Source organism: Martes martes (genome assembly GCF_963455335.1).
Source record: "Martes martes genome assembly, chromosome: 12".
Taxonomy (NCBI): domain Eukaryota; kingdom Metazoa; phylum Chordata; class Mammalia; order Carnivora; family Mustelidae; genus Martes; species Martes martes.
The window spans coordinates 87,084,182-87,100,810 of NC_137900.1; the positions used below are offsets into that span (position 1 = coordinate 87,084,182).

At 36.5% G+C, this 16,629-nt stretch overlaps 1 protein-coding gene across 1 annotated transcript in view; it reads left to right on the forward strand.

Annotated features, from left to right (window-relative positions):
• The window catches only part of PBX3 (PBX homeobox 3), a gene marked incomplete at its 5' end in the record, with an annotated part of 212,221 nt that overhangs the window by 154,466 nt on the left and 41,126 nt on the right, over nt 1–16,629 (forward strand). The window contains 2 exons of the mRNA XM_080819906.1: nt 3,855–4,096; nt 15,252–15,442. Coding sequence (XP_080676032.1) covers nt 3,855–4,096; nt 15,252–15,442 — 433 coding nt within the window. The remainder of the gene's footprint in view (nt 1–3,854; nt 4,097–15,251; nt 15,443–16,629) is intronic.

Sequence of the window (16,629 nt, forward strand, 5' to 3'; positions counted from 1 at the left end):
TTTGTTTCTCAGCAAGGTCTGAATAATGGATTCTTTACAAGTAAAAATGATCTGATAACTTTTATTTATCATTCCTATGGATATTATGTGTCTTCCCTGGTTATGGAAATACCGTAAGGCTACATCTTAGTTGTGCCTAACTCATTGCTCTGTGTATAACACATGTGAGGTAGCCATGGTCCGAAGCCACTCTTTAGTCGTGGATGAGCAGAGGTCTGTCATGGTCCAGTGGGCTTGGTCCTTGAAATGAGGGAACCATGAAGCTTAGTTGGTGCCCTGTGTTTGCACCTCATTCTCTTGGGTCAAGCCTTCATTGTATTACAGAGTTGTTCTGTTAGAGAGGCTACTACGGTACAATCCAGCCACTGCAGATTTCTAATCTGCTTATTTATAATTCAAAAGCTTGCCTATATATTAATGAACCCTTAATGAGCTGTTGAAAATGCCTGAATTACAGTCAGATTATTAAACTCAAACAGCCCCGTAATCATACCATTTGAGTGGGCTTTAGGTACTTTTCACATCTGCAGCTTAGTATTGTGAAGGGTATGCGTTTATTCGGAGAAAGCTTTGTAATAATTTTGACCCGTAATTTATTTATTGCCCTCTGAATGCAGTCGTCTATGCAGATGCTCTCTCCCATTATCTGTGGGGCAGGTGCACAGCATGTTGAAAGACAGCTAATTAGGATTTGCTGAAAGATATGCAAAAACTGTGGGCTTATAACAAAGCCAAGTTCATTGTTAAACAATGTTTTACTGTGTTTGTATGATTTGTCTAAATCTTAGGGATAGTGAAATGAATGTTGTGGTTATAAGTAGATTGCAAATAGGGTTGTTGTTGTTTTTTAACCTTATAATACTATTATAACTGAGGAGCCTAGATGTAAAACTTCATAAATCTCTATAAATGTCCTACTATACATTTTGGATTAAAAACAAGAATGAGCAGTTTTTAAATTACTGTTTTTCAAAGTTTAAATCTGAAGATATCGAGATCTTTTGATACCTACACGGGCAGATACATCCTGCCCCTTGCAAATTTAGGTTCATTAAAATGTATATAGGTGCCCAGAGGAGTAGGTCTTGTAATCGGGAGCCATGTGTGACTTTGGCAGGTTAGTAAGCTAAGTAATAGTGAGTGAATAGGTAGGTGGGACAAGGAATAAAATAGCAATCTGAATGTAAGGCAAGAATATGAATAGAAATATTTAAATTAAAAATAATTTTAGAAACTAGATATTTCTATTTGGAGATCCATAATCATGACATTGCTTAGTAGAGAAAGAAATTTGATTCACTTTTCCAACTGTAGGTATGAAAATGACTTCAGTATTGATCAACAGCCTTCTCAATGTTGCCTAATTACAAAGTGCTATAGTACTTTTCATCCAAACGAGTAGGAACTTTTTGTCAAGGAATGATTTTTCTGATGTGACTTGATGCACATAATTTATAAAATAAATGCAGAAAGATCATATCAAAGCATTTTTTTCCTATATCTGAGGCAAACACTGAAATGTTGATTTACTTATGATTTTAGAAGAGAGATTATTCATCACAAAGGGAAAATTTTATACCAGCTAAAAATACATACTTATTTTTATTTGTGTCCACTGCTGTTGACTTTAACGGTTGCTTCCTGTTGGTGTGGTAGTATTGGTTTATATACCTATTAGCAATGAATAAAAGTGCCATGTCTTTGCATTTCTTCCTGATGAATTTCCTTCTTCTCTCTCCCTTATAGTCTGCTTCCTTGTGTTTTAAGTCACTGTACTGCCACACTTGTGCAGGGAAGTGTAATAATTTTGACTATGGATGTTGATCTACTATTAAAGAACCTCACCAAATATCCATAGGAAAAAGATCAGTATGTATAAATACGAGGGGGAAAACTGGAAACCTGGAGGGACCTTGAAGGTAGATTAAAAAAAGATCCCCATGTCTCCAGGAGAATCACCAGTGTCTATATAAATACAAAAGAGAAATAGTGAGCACACAAAAGTGTGAGCAAAAATTTAGTTGAAAAAGGAGAAACTTAAGGGCCTCCCGACAAATAATATAAAGTGAACCTGAGCCCAGAGTGCAAGAGAAAGGCTGGTTAGTGAGTCCTCACTGCATGCCAGATGCACAGAAAATGGTATGTAGAACTACAGGCATGTTGAGGACACGAGATTTTAACATCTAACAAAGTGAATTAGAAGGGAAGAAAATTAAAGATGTTAAATTAAAAATGCCAGCATAACCAGTATTTACCAGATCTAGAAGAAATAGCAAATACATGTTTTTCTATTTTTAATTATCAGCAATGTTGATACTGATACTGATTTTATCTTATTTAAGAGAGTTCCCTAACTTTCTGGTTCCCTAAATGAATTTATTGTCTTAGTATATTACAGTTTTCAGACCTTATTTATTTGCCTCTGAACAGGCAACAGATATAATTTTAAATTATTGTGAGTTAGTTTTATTACCCAGTTGAAATTATTCTGAAGTATATTTTTAAATGAAAGTGACAGCTTTAGAGTGTTTTGAGGGAGGAAATTAAAGTTGTGCATTTGCGTTAAGACAACCAGGAGCTCTGTCATGCTGTGGGTGTAATTCAGGACATCTAGGAATGAAATCTGTTCTTAAAAGAATTGATGGTAGTTTTAGGTTAGCATATAAAATCACGGAGCTGGTGCTCAGTTGAGTACTTGGCAGCTTATAGATGTTACTGTCATGTAAGTTACACTAGACACAAGAGTGTGCACCACTGTGGATAAACAACAACAGCCACAGACGAAAAAGGCAGAATCCAAACGCAGACATGCAAGATGCCAACTTCCCCGCCTCCCTCTTCCCCAGGATGCCTTGTAACTAGTGTGGGGAGCCTGCTTTTAAACAGATTTACAGAGGTTAATTGGGCTGGGATATTTTAGATTATGTTACACATTAATGAAAATGCTGATTTTGAGCTGTGATGACTCCAGTGCTTTTTATACCATGATAATTATTTTAAAACTTTGTCTTCTGTGTTGTTGAAAACATCTTGGCAGAAAGCCTATGTGACCTGATTAAACCTATGAATTGTCAGCTGTGATCTATAGTTCTCAGATGAGGTTGCTGACTGGGCATCACTTAGGAAGTTCTTGATTTAAAAGCAAAATTAGATTGAGACTACTGTTTGCCATTCCAGTGGTACATTTTTAATACTCTATTTAGGGTCCTGATTTCACAGTTTACAGGCAATTGGTTAACATATTCATTCACTAATATATATTCATTCACTAATATATATTTTTAAAGCATAGCTAATTACCTCATAATGTATGAATTTCTTTCTCCCCCTGAAATTACACAATGGAAACTCCCATCTAATCCTGTTTGTTTTCTAATTTTTGTATATAGTTTGTGAATCAATTATTCTGTGGGATTTCAAATTCTGTTTCTCCAACCATACAGAGAAGCAGAATAACTACCTTTAGATGTGTTTGTTTATGTCCTTGGGATTATTATTTTTTTTCCTTTCTCAAAATCCCAAACTTTTTAACCCCTTCTCATTTTATGCTTAAATCCTGAAATTTGGGAAGATTGATGTTAGTGTATTCTGAGAAGCCAGGGTTACCTTTTTCCAGGGATCCAATCTAGGATAAATTAAAAGGGGGTAATAATAGAAGTTCTGGGATGCATGTAAATATTCTCTTGAAAAGAATTTTCATACTTATGCTTATTGATGAATGTGAACAAAGAAATTCTCAGCATGAATCGTAGTACACTGATGTTGTTTGATCATTTTCTCAAATAAACAAAAATACTCACACGATTTGTCCTGTTTCTCGCTTCTTCTCTCTCTGTCTCTCTCTTCCCTTGAAGGTCTCAGCATCAGAGGAGCCCAGGAGGAGGACCCTCCCGATCCCCAGCTAATGAGACTGGACAATATGCTTTTGGCAGAAGGGGTTTCAGGTCCTGAGAAAGGTGGGGGATCGGCGGCAGCAGCTGCAGCCGCGGCAGCCTCTGGAGGTTCTTCAGATAACTCTATTGAACACTCAGATTACAGAGCCAAATTGACCCAGATCAGACAAATCTATCACACAGAACTGGAGAAATATGAACAGGTCAGCAGCCGCCACTCTCATAGTCCTGCACAAACCCTCTGTTGCTCTTCTATTAGACTGCGCTAACCGATTCTGAGGGCTGTGAGGGGTAGGTGTTAACACAAAGAGTGAAATAAATAAGGTCAATGCAAAAACCCAAGTGCATTGTTGGATTCATGAAATGAAGTCCCTTTGAGATTTCAGAGGTGAAGCGAAACCTATTTTGTCCCATCTACTTGTTCTAGTTTTATTCATTCCTCACATTCACGTGCCCTTACTACCACACCTGCAACCATCCTTCCCCTCTAACCTCGATGCTTGGTGCCCTTCAAAGCTCTGGATAATTAACATTTACACACTGGCCTTGTTCATGAGTTCTAACAACTTTTAAAGGGAAGCACTGCATAGGGAGCTCTTCCTCTTGTGCTCTGAGCTCCAGAATCCTCCCAGGAATTAATTCTGATGGACTGTGCCAGACTATAGGGGAGGGAGCTACTGGCACAAAGTAAGCAGGTTCTGGCCTTTCTCTCTGAAAAGGAGACTCCTAGGATAATTATAGATACCTTGGAGCAGAGAATACTGGGCATTGTGTGCTAAATTCCTGAGTAGATAGGGGATGTGGATTAAAAATGCTGTCCTCAGCAATTACGTTAAACATACTTCATTGAATCTAAGCTATCTTTAATTTTAAGCTGTGTCATTGTTTATGTACCACCAAGAAAAAAGTTAACACTACCCAATTGAACTATAACATGCTGTTGACTGTAATATGCCCCATACTTCACAAAGATGTTAAAAGGTGGGAAAAAATAAGTCTTAGATTCAATGAAATCATGTAAAATGTTGGTAGTTCATTTTCAACTTATTTTTGTTGTTAGTTTCAACCTAAAAACCTGTTTAGTTCGACAGATTTTTCACTAGCAGGTAATTTAAAAAAAAAAACAAACATTGTTATGGAAATATTTAAATGTACCCCCAAATAAAGAGAATATTATTACATTGACTTGGGTGAAATTGCCAAGCCTTAGGTCAAAACAGTTGTGTACTGGCAGTTTTATAGAGCTCAGCCTACAATAAGGCACTGCCTAGACGCCCATCACCCAGATGCATAATATCAGCATTTTGCTAGTCTTATTTGGCTTGTCTCTCTCTCTCTCTCTCTCTTTCACACACACACACACACACACACACACACACACACACACACACTTGTTTTGGTTTTGGTGGGCTATTTTAAAGCAAGTCTTAAGCATCATATCGTTTCACCAGCAAATACTTCATTGCACAGCCAGGCGCTTCATGAAGTCCAAACACTTTAATGTGATGTGGGCGTCCTGGCCAGTTTTATTACTGATTTTTCTTCTGAGTTCCCTGCATAGTTTCAGTTGTATATGTTATTTTTTTCATTGCCTTCTCAAATATTCTGGATATGGTGGTATTAAGCAAATGTTGGACTCTGTTCCAGAGGTGAGTGTGTTTTGAGGGAGGGTAGAAAGTTTATGTAGCTTGATATTAAAATCCAATATAAATTAATATTATAAGATATTGTCTTTTTTTTTATCCTGCATAGTACTTTCTGGAATCTCAAACTGTATCTCTAGCCTCATTTGTAGGGATCATTTTCAGTGGAAGAAGTGCAAATAAGAATTTTGGAAAAATTATCTTATGTATGTACGCATAAAAAATGGAGCTTTCTGATTTGACATATGAATAATTGAGAGTAAACAAAAGAAGTCTTGATTGAAAAAGTTGCCCTTAGCATAAACAGAAGAAAATGGTTCCAATTTGTAGTATAATCTTAATTGCATAACTTGATGTTAACTATATCTATACATACTTACTAAATAAATACCACTATTCACCTTGCATGGAAAGATCCATAGTATTAGGGGCGAAATGACCCAACTTGTCTCCTACCAAGTTTCTTCATACCAGCTTCCTTTTTTCTCTCCCTTGCCCTGTTGGAAGTCAGGTGAGGCTGTCATCAATCAGTGTCACCAGGGGTTTTGTTTTGTTTTATTTGGAATTGTTTTTGCTTTAAGAATACACACAGGTTCTTTGAAAGTTAATCTATAGTATGTTCTTTTGGATTTTTTTGGATTCAATATATTCAGAAGTAATGAGTTTTAAAGTATAATAATGAATCTTATTTCTTGATATATTCAGTAACCTAATAAAAACCACTTAAATATATATTTCCTTGCTCATTTTTGACACTCTCTGAAGGAAAAATACAGCCATTTGATATTGCTATAGTTTTATGGACAAATTAATAGATGGAGTGTGATGACTGGTTGGCTGATTAACAGAATTTCAGTTTATAGATTTTCTTCTGTAGGTTCTGAATTGTTTTAGAAACAACATAGCAGCATTTAATTCACTTGAGTTTCTGTGGGGTTGGCTTTTATAGCTCTTCTCTCTGTAGTTCCTAAGTTATTCGATCAATGAGGTTTTTGTTTTTGTTTTTTTTTGATCAATGAGTTTTGACATAAGATAGTCAGTTGTCTTTTCACAAGTCTTTGGGATACAAGTTGTGGGCTCTAACTGAGCTAGACCTTCCAGGGATATGCTTTGGAGCTACTAGGAGGGCTAAGCAGAACTAAGTGAGATGAAAGGGTGGCATTTCCAAGATAGGTGGCATTATAATTTCCATTTTATAGATGAGAAAATGAGACTCAGGTTGAAAGATTTGTCCAGTGTCACACATCTAGTTAGTGTCAGAATCAGGTATTGAAGTCAGTTTCTGACAATATGCCTTCCTTTTCCACTGAATTGTGCTGCTGCTTATAGAGAATTGGAAAGTAATTCAGTACATTCTGGTTTTTCTCATTCGCTCATGTTGACTTGCATTTAGAATGGGATCAGAGTAGAGAAGGAAAAAACAACTATTTTAATGACTTTCCAGAAATTATACTTTTCCTCCTAAAAGTAAGCATGAGTATTCTGAGTGACAGAGCTTATTAATAATAGGAAGAACATACATGTTAAGGCAGTGGCTTCATCAGAAAATTGTGTTGAGTCTTTTACTGAAAGAAACAAAGACATTGGAATCTTAGAACTATTCACTCTACTGTGTTTTGCAATGAAGCAGTAATGAAAATGTATCTCAAGCCTGTTTAGATTTAGATTGCCATAAAATTAACAAACACTACCACTGCAGTAAATTAAAGTACCTTATAAACACAGCCACATTTACAAAGCTAAGCAGACTAGAGCTACAGTTCGAGCAAAATTAAGTCTAAGCTGCAAGGCTCAGTTTTATATGTGTGTTTCAGGAATGGTACTGTCTTTAAAATCCTGTCCTTTTTTTTCCTCCAGAAAATGTCCTTTGATCTTGTGTCTTCATTACATAGGCTCAGATATAATGATTTTTGGTGATAACCATCTAAAGTCACTTATAAACACTTTTGAAATATAAGGCCTAGAATATAGAGTAGAGTAAGATTCTTGAATATTACTACCACCCAAAATGAATCAAAACTTTTTCACTTTTCAAAAAAAAATTATATTTCACTTTTCTTTTCTGGATCCTGACACCCAACAGGGATATATAATTTTCTGAAGTTTGCAGCAACTATCTTATCATACTTTGGGGTGCACTGCTTCTCTCTTTAGCTAGGGAAAAAACCTTGGTTGCTTCTTTGTCTTTTTGTTGATTAGCTACAAGTTTTGAAAAATGCTTTTACTATACCTTTCAAAGATGCTCTTAGGATTAAAGGCCCAACTATTAAAATAAGTGAATTCCTAATGAACTTAAACCAGGGGTCCTGGGAACCCCGTTTTTAAAAATTCAAGGACTTTTGGCTTCCCCCACCTCTCTACCGAAGGGAAATGGACACATCAGTTTTTGCAAATGAAATTTGACTTAGACATTTGTTCTCAGTTAAAAAGAAAAAGATATATCATGCCCTGTGCAGCTCTCCCACTTCGCTTGTACCAGAAGAAATGCTTGTACACAGGCAATTCACTCCATAATTTACAGCTGCTATAATAGAGATGACATATTGAAAGCTATCTACTATAATTATATTGAAATACATTTTTGCTGAAGGCAAAAGTGTTGTAAGGGTCCCAGCCCTCCCCAAGCATCTGAGAACCTGCTTTCTGAGTTCACAGATGTCTTTTGAATTCACCTCGAATCAGGTGAAACATTGAGCCAAGCATGCACACTGAATGTATCCAAGACCAGTCAGGTACCATTTAACTACTAGAGGACTTTCAGACTATAGGGAATTAATTGTTGGGGGAATGGAGAATGAATGTGGAATCTAAACCATCATAAAGACATGTCCTTGTGCTTTTTGAGGATCTCAACGTTTATGTGCTCAGATTTGCTGGTAAAATCCCCTTTACTTCTAAAGGAGTTTTATTTTTATGAAGTTAAACAATGCTGATGTTATTACCTTAGAGGTTGTGTAGCCCCAAAATTCCTAATTCCATTTTTGCTATTTGTTCTTAAGAGTTAAGCAGGAAGGACAAAAGGGTCCAAGCTGACGGAAACTCTGTATTTCATTTTCCCAAGCAAGGCTTTGCCATTCACTGCTCCAAGGGAAGAGTTTTACTTCTTGTCAGCTTTCATGCTAGGTCTTTTCCTTGGCTGGAAAGAGTTGTTTGAGTGTTCCCTTTTTTCCCTCCAAGTTTCTACTTTATTACTTCTACATACCAAATTTATCTTTGACCACAAACTTGATTAATAAAATGAATTCTTTTATATTTGAATATTCTTTTGTTTTCAACTTCTGTCTGTATTATTCAGGCAGTAGGAAGGTGTGATTATATTACTATATTAAGTAATCAGAGTAGGGACTATTTGCAGAATAGCTAACATATACAAAATATGAATTTTGTATAATTGCCATTTTCATTGTCAATAACTGCCATTTATTAAGTATTAATTCTGTTCTAGATTCTATGCAAACAGCTTAAAATATATAATATACTCCTTACAAACCTCTCATGAGATAGTCCCCTAAATCATGCAATTAGGTAAGATGTGTTGAGGTACAATAGATATTTCGTCTTTGTGGCTGTTCCTTACTCATATTGGGCTCATTCTACTTGGTTTAGAAAAAATATCTTTAAATGTTGGCTTTTATTCTAAAACAAGAAGAATTTGATACTTTAATAAGCATTCCATAAATACAGAATCTATGATACTGGACTAGAGTTACTTGCAAGGTTATAAAGACATCTAGAGAATGCATACATGCAAATTTGAGAGGCAGTAACTTTTAATGGAGATTTATTCTTTCTTTGACAAGTAGATTTTAGAGTGGGGTATCATGAGTAGTTGACTGCAATCAGCTTCTCTAGATGTTTACAAAAGACCAATTCAGTTTTTAGATCTGATCACTGACCCAGTTTAAAGCTTCTTCTAAAATTAGTGCTTGCTCACTCTCTGATTTTACATGTTTACATTAAATGGTGTGAATTTACAGGCAAGGAAGGGGTTGTATTTTGAATTCACAGTGAAAAAAAGCACCACCACAAAAGAAACGAAACTTCAACAAAGTCAAACAAACCTGGAAGTTTAGCAGACCTGAAAACTTTAATTTTGAGGGTAAATGAAATGTGTACAATAGTGAGGAGAGTTTTACCAGCCAACAAATATCATTAAAATCATTATCATAAATCACATATTTCACATCTTCAATTGGTTTTGGATTATTTTCTTTTAATTTTTTTATTTTAATAAACATATAATGTATTTTTATCCCCAGGGGTACAGGTCTGTGAATCGCCAGGTTTACACATTTCACAGCACTCATCATAGCACATACCCTCCCCAATGTCCATTTCCCCACCACCCTCTCCCTGGTTTTGGATTATTAAGGAGAAAGGAACAAATGGCAAGGAGAAATTCTCATAAATAAGAGCTGGTTGAAAATATTTTTTCAGATGAATCTTTTCATATTTTATGTTCATTGAACTATGTTATTGATGTGTGTGTTTTAAAACACAGAAATGCATCCTAGATAGTTTTCAACAGCTAGACTAAAAGAAAAAGAGGTTTCTGCCATTAGTTTAAATCAGAAAATTCAAGGAGTCAAAACTCTTATTTCCTGAATGTTCCAATTAAGCAAGGTGTTTCTATGTTTGTATTGTGGACATTGATGACCAGAAAAATTTTAACTGATAATTTCACTTGGAAAAATAAGAAGGCAATGAAAAATTTCTCCAATGTCTATTTTAATAGTATAGTCTTATAGGTACGACAGGGATTGTGATAAATGTTTAAAGCGAACCTCCCACATTAAAAACGGCATTGATGCTAGTATGTGGTTGGGTGGCCCTTTAGAACAACTCTGAGATCATTTGATCATTCTCATAGCATTTTTATGTTTAAAAAATGTATACCTTTTAAGGACTAGAAGATGAGGCAGTACTGTGCTCTGCTGTGAAACTGGTTACAGATGATGCTGTAAATGAGGCTGTAATTTACTTTCAGTGGTATAAAGGAAAAAAATCACTTTGCCTAAAGTGTATGCATCTTTCTTAAGGGTGTACCCAGATTTTAATTATCTAAATGTAAATACTTAACGAATTTTACTTAGAGTAATGAGCTAAAGTGCACACTACATAAATGAGATGTTCTAATTAATCATGTATGAACTACTGGTTTAAAGAAAAGCTATGTGAATTCTGTGAATGTTGGGCTATTGCCAAATTGCTAATCAGCATTTGCATTCATAGATGAGTTCACTTAATAAGTTGTGAGACATTCAGCAAATGTTTTAGGAAATTATGAGTTTTTAGATGCAGAAACTTTTTGCTTTTAACCCTTTTTCCCCAACACGCTTCCTAGAAACCAAAGGGAAACATTATTTCTGGAGAGATTAAAATGCAGCTAGAGAAAAACTTAAGAGAGCTAACATCTCAGGTATCATTCACATAGGAGTTTTGGATTATTTATCATGTCATACACCCTGTCAAAGATATATGTTACCATAATGTGTGAGCTAGGTTTTTAGGAATTTATGATGTTATATGTGCAAATTAAAAATGTTTTTTTTGTCCAGTACAGTGATTCTCAAAAGTTTTGGGCCTTAAAACCTAGACTCTTATAAGTTATTAGAGACCCTTAAGAGCTTTTATTGGGTGGATTTTATCTGTCAACATTTATTATGAGAGAAATCAAAACAGAAAAATTGAAAGTATTTATTAATTAATCTTAAACTAATAATAAATCATTATATGTTAACCTAAATAACATTTTTGTAAAAACCTGTATTTTCCCCAAAACCTCAGCATCTATTGAGAATAATAACTCTGTTTTTACATTCTTGCCAAACTCTTTAATATTGGGCTCAGTAGAAGTCACCTGGATCTTACCCGTGCTTCTGCAGACAGTCTGCTCTCATGTGATCGAAGTACACAAAGGGCTTCTGGATCTGACCTCGCACAGATATGGCATTGGAAAAGGCAAGAGTATATGGTAATAGCCTTTTCAGATAGCTATGGACTCTCTTCTTTGATATTACACCAAAACTTGACAAGTTGTAATTCCTTAAAGGTTAGTTATAATGTGAAGTTTGAAACCATATCAATTAACTCTTTGTACTCTGTTTATTTAAAGTTCATTGGTCTAATACGCACTTCGAATGGTGTTTTTGTAACATCATGCATTGATCATTTGGAAAATACTGGTTCACTGAGTTATATCCATCTTCCAGTGTTGACACATTTCATTTTATGATACCAAAATATAGTTATGAGTATCAACACCAAGCTAATCAGAAAGTCGACTGGGAAACTGTGAAACTTGCAATGGTGGATGCAAGTTTTGCAAAATTCTAATTTTCACTTGAAAACTCAAATTTTGTTATGATACACACTACTTACTGTCAGCTCCTTTACTTGACATGGCAGGCACACTTCATTTTTGAGAGACTATCCACCAAATACCCAAGTCTGAATAATTATAACTTGTTGGTTTTGCTTTTTGAAAAAATGGTGTTCCATGAAAAAAACAGCTTTAGCTCACAACTGAAACAGTCCCACAAGTGCTTTTGCTGAAGATAACCAACCATTGATATGCAGTAGAAGTGCTTTTTGTTTGTTTCCCATTTTGTCACACAGAATTTTACAGACGTAGTGAAGGGTTGAGATGTAATAAAATGAAGAATTTCTCTTGCTTCACCAAGGACATTCATAAATGAAACTGTCTTTTTGTGTGTGCTTGTGTGAATGCATGGTGGGGAAGAATCAAGAAAGAAGCGTCAAAGATTACTCAGGATGTGGTTTCCGAGAGAGTTTTTCTTAGTACTTGAGTCTGCAAGATGCCGTAGAGCTGTGCTATCCCGTCTGGTGGCCACTAGCCATGGGGAGTAATTGAGCGCTTGAAATCTGGCTAGTTTTTTTTTTTTTTTTAAGATTTTATTTATTTATTTGACAGACGGAGATCACAAGTAGGCAGAGAAGCAGGCAGAGAGAGAGGAGGAAGCAGGCTCCCCACTGAATAGAGAGCCTGATGTGGGGCTCGATCCCAGGACCCTGGGATCATGACCTGAGCCGAAGGCAGAGGCCTTCAACCCACTGAGCCACCCAGGGACCCCGAAATCTGGCTAGTTTGAACTGAGATGTGCGAATGTCCCAGATTAGAAAGTGTACCCCCCAAAATAATATAATATTCTTCATTAACCATGTTTTTAAAATACTGAATATGTGTTGAAATGTAAATAGTTTTCATATAGTAGGTTAAATAAATATATTTTTAAAATTAGTTTCACCTGATTCTTTTTATTTTTTTAATGTGGCTGCTGGAGTTTTGTTTTGTTTTGTTTTTTAATTTCATATGTGGCTTGCAGTGTATTTCTTTTGGATAGCACTGCTCTAGAGAAAAGAGATTTTTGTATCTTAATTTATTTGGGGAAAGTTGGCTTTCCCATTCCCCCTTAAAGATTTATTCTGCATATTGCCATATTAGTGTTGAGGAGTCTTGCAAAAACAAACAGACAAAAATCTTTAAAAATTTTGGTTAACTCAGCATTTTCCAAACATACTGTACTTTTGGACCATCTATTGACATTCTCTGGAACTAGCTATAGAAGCACATACTTTCTGATCCCTGTGTGGGGACATGGTGCTGGTCTAGGTTTCTTCATTTTATCACAGAGAAAACAGAGTGTGAGAGTTTGTCAAATTACATAATTTTGAAATTATATGAACATCTCTTTAGAGAAAGTGCAAGAAAAAAAGTATGTACAAATATTTCTTGGCAGGGTGACCACTTATATTCAGTTTGGCCTAAGGTAGGGTAAGTAAGTAGTATAGTGGGGGACAATCTTAAGTTTATTTTTATTTTGGTTTCCTTGAAGGTAGAAAGAACTTAAGATTTTAGAGCTACACAGTTCTTTAACATTTTACTGTGTCATAACCTAGGACAACAATGCTTAGCCTTTTTTAGTTATAAACTGGCTAAGAATCTGAAAAGAAAACAAAACTCCCCAGATTGTCCCTTCAGGTGTTACACATCTGCATACAACTTGGATAAGATTTCAAGGAGTCATTGACATTCTAAACTTATCCACGGACTGCAAGTAGAGAATTCTTCACATATGGTGCAGGGATAATGTACTTACAGATACTAATCAACATTACTCTCGAACTGTAATACAACTGACCAGTCAGTAGATGCTCATTGGATGCCTACTGTCTGTCTCTACTGCACAGTTCTACACTCTGAAGAATCCTGTTAAGTGTAACACAGGGTCACTACTCGCTTAAATTGCTTAAGACTTAAAACATATGGGGGAGAGAAAAAAGCACCCTTTAACTGATAAGCAAGACTCATTTTACCTCACCTTAGAAATATGTATAGGAAAGCTCCGTAAAGCTTAGAGTAACTGAAACACCCAGTGTACTTACTTGAAAGGTTAGTTCTCTAATGAGCAGTTAGAAAAACCATCATGTGCTATATGTGAGCAATGTTCAGGATATCTGTAGGGAAGTGGACATTATTACAGCTTCAAACTATGTCTTGCCGTGATCAATGATTGTTCTGTCTGCTCGCCCTACCAGGGGCATCTGTGCAATAAGATACAGAATCTCTCTGTCTTGCCTTTTTAATGAAAATGCCAGAAGATGTTCTTTTTATCCAAGGGTAAAGACTGGTGCTTTATTTACCAAAGCAGTAGTAGATTTCAGAGTAGGCCCCATCACTTGGTTTTATCGATTTAAAACAATACAGGTGAACTGAAAGAGGGGTTGAGGGTTGTTAACTTAAAAGTTTGAGACCCAAGTCGGATCCTTGTTTTCCTGCTGCACCTGCCCTGAAGAGTTAAGTGGCTTTACTCATCTTCCACGGCTGGCTCATATCTACTGATAAGGCCCACACCACAGCCAAATTTTTCCAGGACATTGGCATCCTTGTCATCCAAGGCCCTTTATGTCCTTCCATGGTCCTGAATCCCTCTTCTCCTCTACATTTTCTCTCTCATCCTCTGAACTTGCTACCTATCATTATTTCCAGGGTTTTTCTTGTGCCTAGCCTTCTTCCTAATGTCCACCTTTATCCACCTTTCAAAAATCCTACCCATTCTTCGAAGCCCACATGTCACTCTGCTGTGAAGCCTGATGATTTCTCTGCCTCCAGATGAGAATACTCCCTCTTTGGGACTTAGGAAACCCTTAATCATATCTTTCAGTGACACTTTGCACGGACTGCTTGCTTGAGAATTATTTTCTTATATATATTTTATCGTACTAAAGACCAAGTGCACATCTTGCTCATTTCTCTCTACCTTAATAGCATTGGGAAGAGTTTGCTCTCCATAGGCCTTCATTAAACATTTGCTGAATATATGTAAAATCCCAGAGAAAAACAGGAGGCGCTTAGTATTGACAATGCACATATATTCATATTTATACATAGGAGTTGGTAGAGCGTGTCCTCCAGTGGGAAAACCTCATTTTGGGACTGGGGAAAGGGTGGATGGAAGGACAGTTGAGTGCTCTGCCTCCTTTGCATGTTGGGCCATTCATAGTTTCAGAATTCTCGCTGCCCCATCTGACTATCACTGCCATTTGACAAGTGTCTTAGCTTTCATTTTCCCCTACCCACTGCATAATACCATTGGCAATTGCAAATGAAGTGGAAATTTAGATATTAATGTTTGGGTGTGATAATATAAAATACCAGATTCCTAAGGAGTGACTTTTTTTCCCCCCTTTACAGGCATGTAATGAATTCACTACACATGTGATGAACCTTCTCCGAGAGCAGAGTAGAACACGTCCCATTTCCCCAAAAGAGATTGAAAGAATGGTGGGCATCATCCATCGAAAATTTAGTTCCATTCAGATGCAGCTCAAACAAAGCACTTGTGAAGCAGTTATGATTTTAAGATCAAGGTTCCTTGATGCCAGGTATGTGAGGCCACAAATCTGTTGCATGGCTTTTTTTCTTTTCCCCTTTCACTCCTTGTATATTATTTTCTGTAAAACTGGCCAGTTGGTCCTAGAGTCTTCTTTAATTTGGCTAAGAACTCTTCTCTACAATGGACAGGTAATTCACCTCCTGGTGCCAGCACTATGAGGCCTCCTCTTATCTGGGAGTGGTCCTACTATTAGCTACCATTTTGGTGACTCAGAAAACAGATAGGATTACTGCTGCTACTAATGACTTAGGAAGATGTAGCCTTTAACTCTGATGCTAAAAAGTATTTTTAAGGATAAAAATATTTTTAAGGATAATTTTCAGTATGTAACTCTGTTTTAACAAAGGTTTGCTTTCTAAGAATTTCTCGGTGTTACATTACCTATGCCTATTATAAGACAATGCTTGGAGACTGATACTCCCAAGAAGGAAATGCGTTGTAGTTAATAGCAATGACCACAAAACCCCCAAATACTGTTTTTCCAAATCAAGGAAGAAAGCTTATCAGTTTCTCCCATAAAGATGAAAATTTCCCTTTTATCTGAAACTTTCACCAAGTTTTGCAGGAGTTGATCAATTGTATATGGTGCGTCGCACCTATTAGATGACGTAGCAGAATTGTCAAGCTCCTAGGGTATGCTGCCTCTGAGGGGAAGCCTCTTGGACATTGCTGAAGCTTGTGATCGGTCTTCAGCTTTTGAAAGGAGTTTCTGTTTTGTTTTGCTTTCTCTCCCTTGCAATCTGATAGAGGTGGTAATTATTATCCAACTTTTACAATATTGAAGAAAATAACTAAGTTAGCTTCTCAACTGGAGAACAAAGTGTGTGGGACAGTGTTCATGCCAGAGCTCTTTCTTAGAGAACAGAGAATCGTATGCCACCTAACTGTACTACCATTCTCCTAGCTAAGGAAAGTCCCCTATCACTTCTGATTCCTTCTTCTTCCATACTGAATCAGTTACCAGAACTCACCAGTGCTTGGTTTTCAGCCTTGCCCATATTAGCTCTTTTTTTCCATGCTCACACTACTCAGTCCATCCTTTTGTACCTGGCCTAGCACAGTTCCCTCCTGTGTCTCCCTGTCTCCAGTCTCAGTCCCTTTCTTACCCATCCTTCCCACCGCCCTGGCGCGTCCCTGTGATACCCCAGTTGCTTTGCTTAAAAACCACAGTAGCTT